The 6,720-nt window shown below is 63.1% G+C and overlaps 1 protein-coding gene across 1 annotated transcript; it reads right to left on the minus strand.

Annotated features, from left to right (window-relative positions):
- Positions 1-2,806: 2,806 nt before the first annotated feature.
- On the minus strand, positions 2,807-6,502 carry PTGDR (prostaglandin D2 receptor). The gene is made up of 2 exons (XM_075426183.1): positions 5,638-6,502; positions 2,807-3,374 (listed from the first exon to the last, which is right to left on the minus strand). Exons 1-2 carry the CDS (start codon positions 6,469-6,471, stop codon positions 3,108-3,110), a joined length of 1,101 nt encoding a protein of 366 aa, XP_075282298.1. The 5' UTR covers positions 6,472-6,502; the 3' UTR covers positions 2,807-3,107.
- Positions 6,503-6,720: the final 218 nt, after the last annotated feature.

The following is a 6,720-nucleotide window of genomic DNA, read 5'->3' on the forward strand; positions in this document are numbered from 1 at the left end:
TTGTGCCTTACAGCCCCGGAGGCTGAGCGCCCTGGCTCGGGTGCCTGGCAGCCCCGGCGCTGCTGCCTGCCCAGGCACGTGCCTTCCTGCTTCCAGAATGGCTGAAAAAACGCAGGCAGGCAATGAAAAAAAAAAAAAAAATTAAAAAAAAGGGCTCTTTGCAAGAACTAAAGAATTTGCTGGGAAATGAGCTTGTGCAAAGTTGTGCCTGGATTTCAGGAGCTGAAAAATAACAAAAAAAAAAAAAAATCAAAAAAATAAACTGACTATGCTCGATTTCTGTCCGGGAAAGGAGCGGGACGCAGGGTTAGGTGATGCCGGTGACACCAGTGACGCCGTGAGCGTGGGACAGGGCAGCCGGCGGTGCCGGAGGGCAGCGGGCATGGCACGATGGCTCCGAGCAGAGCATGGGGTGGTGTGAGCCACGGCCCCGAGCCCAGCAGCGTCTCCGTGTTGCCTCCGTTAAGCGTCCGGTCGGTCCCTCTGCGGCTGGCTCTGCGCAGGGGGCCCATTCCGGAGCGGTGCGAGGAGCCGGGGAGGAGGGCTCGCGCGGCGGCTCTCACCTCGTCCGCCTTTGGCCGGAGAGCCCGGAGCCTCTGGGCTTTCTTTGGTTCCTGTTTAGCAACACTGACATCTAAACCGCGTGTTGCAGGGGGGTTTTGGGTTGTTCTTTTATTTTCATTTGAATTTTTTCCGTGCAGCTCCGAGCTTTGCTGTAACTCCCAAAGCCCCAAACCATACGGCCGTTGAAAAATGGGTCGCCCAAGGGGGCCAACCTGGGATGGGGAGCGGCAGCGGCTCTGCCCGGCGTGCTCTGGGAGGCTGGGGACGTGCTGCCATCTCTGGAGAAGACCGCGATACGGCAGTCCCGGGCCCCAGGAGCACGCCAAGGAGCGATTTATCTGCTGGGAGGGCGGCCTGGCGTCCAGCCACCGGCGCAAACCTCGTTGGCTGCCGCCGGAGCTCGGCTGGGCTGGAGCGGTGGCCGGCTGGAGACTCCCAGTCTGCTCCCAGAGCAGGTAGGAGACCAGTAAGGGCAGAACGCTGATTAAAAACCCTACCGAAGCCAGATGAGCGTGTCAAGGTCGCCAGGACGTGTACAGGCAGGGAGCGAGGATGATGAGGGGACAGGGGGGGTCCCCTGGCAGCCTGCAAGCCCCTGCCGTGCTCCATGGGCTCCACGGTTTCTTTCCTCTGTTGATAAACTCCCAGACGGGTCGGACACCGTGGTGTGTGCTTGGATGGAGTCCATATTCATGCACCTTAGTAAAGAACCTGTTTTTTTTTTTTTAATTTAATCGCTGCTTTCCATGGAGCATGGTTGCCCTGGGCTCTAAATCACAGAATCACAGAATGTCTGGGGTTGGAAGGGACCTCTGTGGGTCACCCAGCCCAACCCCCTGCCCAAGCAGGGTCACCCAGAGCAGGCTGTAGAGGACCTTGTCCAGGCGGGTCTGGAATATCTCCAGAGAAGGAGACTCCACAACCTCCCTGGGCAGCCTGTTCCAGGGCTCCGTCACCAAATACGCATATCACGGGGCAGGGACCTCTCCAGGAGTGAATCCCCGTTGGGGTCATGGGCAGATGATGGCATGTCCCAGCCCAGGCGCGCAGCGAGCACGCACGTCTCCGTGTGCTCCTAGCCCGGCCGTGCCTGGTCCGTCTGTCCTGAGCAGCGCGTGGATCCGTCCGGCGGAGGAGACCCCAGCCCAGGGACAGGACAACAGCAAGGTTTTGCAGAGCCGTTATCTCACCTGGCCTTCGTCCCGCCGCGGCGGCCGGTGAAAGCCACAGCGCAGGCTCCGTGCTGTTGACTCTGCGGCCCCACGTGAGCCATCTCCAAGTCAATAACACGCCAGTAACATGAAACCGGTACGTGGACCAACCCTCATTATTTCATTTCTTTCTCCCCAGAAAAGCCCGACGAGAGGCACCGAGCAGGGAGCTTGCGGGTCCCCCAAATGCATCCCCAAACACAGGTTCTGCCCTTTTCTCCAGCCGCGAGGGCCTGGCCGGTCAAACGGCCACAGCCAGCCCAACGAGGTCTCCTCCAAAACGCCCCGAGACAGATTTGTGTGAGCTTCTTCCTCCAGAGGCAGAATCCATTTGACACCAAGAGTAAATATCGCGGGAGAACTGGCAGCAGCACCACCACGTCTTGCACGGCGTAGCTAAATAGAGGGAGAGAAGTATTTGCCCTGTCTTCTCCAAGGACGCTGAGCAGATGGGGTCTTGGGTCGTAATTTTTTTTGGCCTAAATGGTCACTTGAGGCAGATATTAAATCCAGTTAATAGGTGTGGTTGAGGGGAAATGGACCTTTAATTAAAATCATTGCTTGCACTGTCAGGTTATACGCGCCAGGCTCTGTATTCTCTCAATTACTGCTCTTATTAGGGCTCAGGATCATCATAAATACTAATTTAAAATAATTACGGCAGGACAGGTAGCCATCTGAGTAAGACAAACACAACGTTAGCACTTGGAGGAATCAGTTTTCGAGAGAAGAGCAGCCCCGCTCGGGGGTTATGGGGCCGGGGGACGGACGGACGGTGGGCGTCCCGGGGAGGGACCCCCCATGCCCGCCGGCTCCTCGGCGCGGCCACCAGCTGCTGCTCAACTTTCCGAGCCTCTGCACCCCGAAAGGGTCCCTCACCACCCCCCCACCCATTGCCCAGGTCAGGGACACCCCAAACCAGCCCCCGATAACCCCCCTCGGCGCGGAAGGGGACCAAGCACAGGACCAGGCGACGGAACAGGGCTCCGAGCCACTTTTATTCGATGGGGACACACACAGCGCGTCCCCGCTGCCCTGAAGCCACGCGTCAAACCCCTCCTGCTTTCCTGGAGCCGGGCGCTCCCCAAAACCTCCACCAAGTGCTGCTGCTTGGAAATATTCCCAGGTACCCCCCGGTTCCTCTCCGGGGCGAAACGCAGCCCGGGGAGGGGGCAGAAACGCTTCGTACCCGTCCCTCGCTGCGAGCCGGACGCCGTCCCCGCCTGCGACAGCCCCGTGCTGCCCCGCGATGCTCCGGGACGGGGGGCGCGGGGCCGAAGGCTCGCTCCTCATCCTCACCAGCAGCCGCCAGCTTCTGCAAGACCCGGGCGCTCAGGGGAAGCCGAGCTGCGGGGCGTCTGTCCTGCGCCAGCCCAAGGGACAGAACTGGCCATCGTCCCCCGGGCCTGGCCCTTTCAGGGTGGCTTTGCGGGAATTCAGCGTCCGGCAAACCCTGCGGACGAACGTGCGGAAGACGGAGGTGCGGAAGATGATGAAGACCCAGGGGTCGACGATGGAGTTCACGGAGAGGAACCGCAGGGCGCTGAGGTCAGCGTCCTCGTCGAAATCGGCGGCGAAGGCCCCCATGTATGCCCGGATCTGTCAAAAAATGAAAGAAATCGGGAAAAATGAAGAAAGATCTCGCTATGGGGGGGGGGGGTAAAGGAGGCAGCAAAAGAAGTTTTAACCCCTCGATGTCCTGACGCATGGAATCGGCACAGGCTGTGGGTTGCAGACCCCGACAGCGGGAGCTGGGTGACGGGTGGCACGGGGGCACCGCGTCCCCATCGGGGCCAGGAGTTCGGAGCTGAAGAGTTGGTCCCAGGGACGGGGGGGTTGTTTCACGGAGTCAAGGGAGCAGCCCAGCTCCGCAGGCTGCAGCGGTGGGTGCTGCTCCGAGGCCGGGGCACCCCACCTGCGTTGCCCCCCTCCCCGCAATGGGTGTCGGACCAGGCATCCATCAGCTAACTCGAAGCTGGGGTCGAGGTCCTTCCTCCACCTCCAGACCTCCAGGTCCAGCCCGAAGCCCTGCTCATCTGAGGACCACAGGGCTTTCCCTGGGGTCATCACAAAACCAGTACGAGCCCAGTGCTGCTGGTGGCTGGCGTGTCACAAGATGGCTCCAGAGCACGACCGAGGGGACAGGGAGCGGAGGGGGAAGGTGTCACCTAGGGCAGCGGCTGCACCCGTACCCCCACCCTGATTTTGGGCTAGCCCCCCGCTGCGGCACCAGCTCTGCTCACGGTGGGGGAGAGCAAGGCGGTGCCGCAGGATCTGGCCCCGGGACATGGGGCACTGTGTGTGGGGCAACAAGGGCTCTGTCATGCTGGGGTCTCCCCCCACCATCGGGACCCCCATCCCTGGGGAAAAAGAAGGAAGATTTCAGGGAATGTTTGCCCCCCAGGTCGGGAAATCCGGTGCGGTTGAAAGGGATCCAGATCTACCCGGCATCTCCGGGACAGGGGGTGGGGGTGGGAATGGGAATGGGGGGGTTACTGAAGGGTCTAACGCAACAAACTGACCTCCCTAGGAAGGAGTGCTGGGGGGGGGGGGGGGGTAGTTATTTCAAGAGCCTCAAGCAACGAACCAACCTCCCCCAACATCTCCAACATCTCTGGGGCAACCCCAGAGGAACCGGGGCAGTGACGGGACGGGATGGGGGGGGTATTCCAACGGGATTAAGGCAATGACCAGACCCCTGGGATGGGGGGGGGGGGGGGCAAAGTAATTACCTGGCCCCCCCAACACTTGTGGGACAGAGTGATGGTGATGAGGGGGGGGGTTAAAGCCATGAACTAACCCCTGGGGACATGGTGCTGGTGGTGGGTATTGAGAGGGGGGCTACGCAGTGACCTGAGCCCCCCCCGGACAGGGTGGTGGTGATGGGGGGGGGGGGGGTTATTCCAAGGAGGTCTGAGCACTGAGCCAAGCCCCAAGGCAGGGTGATGGTGTCGTGGGGCTATTCCAGTGGGGTTAAAGCAATGAATTAACCCCCCCCCAGCCCCCGTCCCGGGATGGGGTGATGGTGCTGGGGGTTAAAGCAAGGACCAGACCCCTGGGACGGGGTGGGGGACACTCAGAGGGGGACAAATTGATTACCCGACCCCCCCCTCACCCTGACACCTCTGGGACAGAGTGGTGGTGATGGGGGATTATTCCATGGGGGTTAAAGCAATAAATTAACCACCAGGAATGCCAGAATGGGATGGGGGGGGGAGATATACCAAGGGGGCTAAAGCCATAACCTTACCCTCGGGGAGGGGGCTGTAGCACTGGGTTATTTACAGTGGACTAAAGGAATGAACACACCCCCCCCCCAAAACCTCCGGGAGCTGGTGATGGTGCCAGGGTTTATTCCAAGCAGCCAAAGCAACGACCTGACCCCCCCGGGGCGGAGTGGTGTGATGGGGGGGGGGGGGTGTTATACCAAGGGTTTTGGGCGAAGACCTGACCCCTGCAGATGGGTTGGGGGGGTATTCAGAGGGGGGCAAAGTATTGCCCTGAGCCTCCAGGAGCAGGGGGTGCCAAGGTTTATTCCCAAGGGCAAAACTGATGACTTGACCCCCCCACCCCCGGGATCGAGCGGTGCTGATGGGGGGGGGGGTTATTCCAAGGGGCTTCAGGCAATGACCTGACCCCATGGACGGGGGTGAGGGACTGTTCAGAGGGGGGCAAAGCAACAATCCAACAGCCTTGGGAAGAGGTGGGAGGGAGGGGGGGTATTTTCCAGAGGGGGGTAATGCAATGATGGACCCCTGGGGATGAGGGCTATTCGGGGGGGGGGGGCAAAGCGACCACCCCAGCTTGTGGAGATGGAGGGGGGGGGAGCAGGGAAGGGAGGGGGCCGTGGGGGGTTACTCACAATGAGCGGCAGGGAGCAGACGGTGAAGAGGACGGTCATGAGCCCCAGCAGGACGAGGTGGTCGAGCTCCTCCATGCGCGGGGCCGCGTCGGCGACGGCGGCGGTGGCGGCGGGGGTCCCGCGGCGAGGCTGGCGCCGCGCCATGCCGTAGAGGTGCCGCATGCTGCTCACGTTGCACGCGCCGATGGCCAACACCAAGAGACCCATCAGGCTGGCGTAGAGGACCGGGAAGCCCAGCTGGCTCGGCCCGCCGCCGGCCATGCGGATGAAGCACCACGTGCCGGGGCAGTACTGCATCGTGGCCCCGAAGCCGAAGAGCGGCAGGGCGCAGAACAGGGCGCAGAGCCCAGCCGCCGCCGGCCCCAACGTGGCGCCCAGCCGCCGGGTGAGATGCCGCCGGTAGAAGTAGGGATGCCCCAAGGAGAGCCAACACTCCAACGCCATGGCCAGCAGCAGCACGGTGGGGGCCAGCCCGAAGAAGGCCATGAGGAAGGCGAAGAGCTGGCAGAGGACGCCCGGCTCGCCCTCGGCTCGCCCGCCGGGTCCCAGCTCGCTCAGGCTGCGGTTGTAGGCGTAGGCGGCCAGCACGATGGGGCTGATCAGGCACTTGCCCAGCAGATCGGTGACCGCCAGCCCGCTCACCAGCACGTAGAAAGCGGAGACCCTCGGCGAACGACCCCCGGGGGACCGGGACCTCCGGCGATGCTGCCCCAGCAGCAGCAAAGCCAAGACGTTGCCCAACAACCCGGCGCCGAACAGCACCGAGCTGGGCACCGCCGACTGCCCGCTCTCGATGTACCGGTTGCCGCGGCACCGGTAACCCCCCGCCTCCATCGGGACAGCCCGCGGCCGGGCCCCGCACCGCCGCCGGGCCCCGCACCGCCGCCGGGACGCGCCGCGCCCGCCCGCCGCCGGGGACTGCCCCGGCCCGACGGGGGGGGGGGGGTGCGGGGAGAGGCGGGGCGGTCCCGCACCGCACGGCCCGGCCCCCGGGGCGGCTCCTTCCCGCTGCCCGGCCCTCCCCGAGCCGTCGGGGCGGGGGGTGGGGGGGAGCCCCGGGAGGAGGGACGGGAAGGGGGCGGG

Source organism: Opisthocomus hoazin, chromosome 7, assembly GCF_030867145.1.
Source record: "Opisthocomus hoazin isolate bOpiHoa1 chromosome 7, bOpiHoa1.hap1, whole genome shotgun sequence".
NCBI classification, from domain to species: domain Eukaryota; kingdom Metazoa; phylum Chordata; class Aves; order Opisthocomiformes; family Opisthocomidae; genus Opisthocomus; species Opisthocomus hoazin.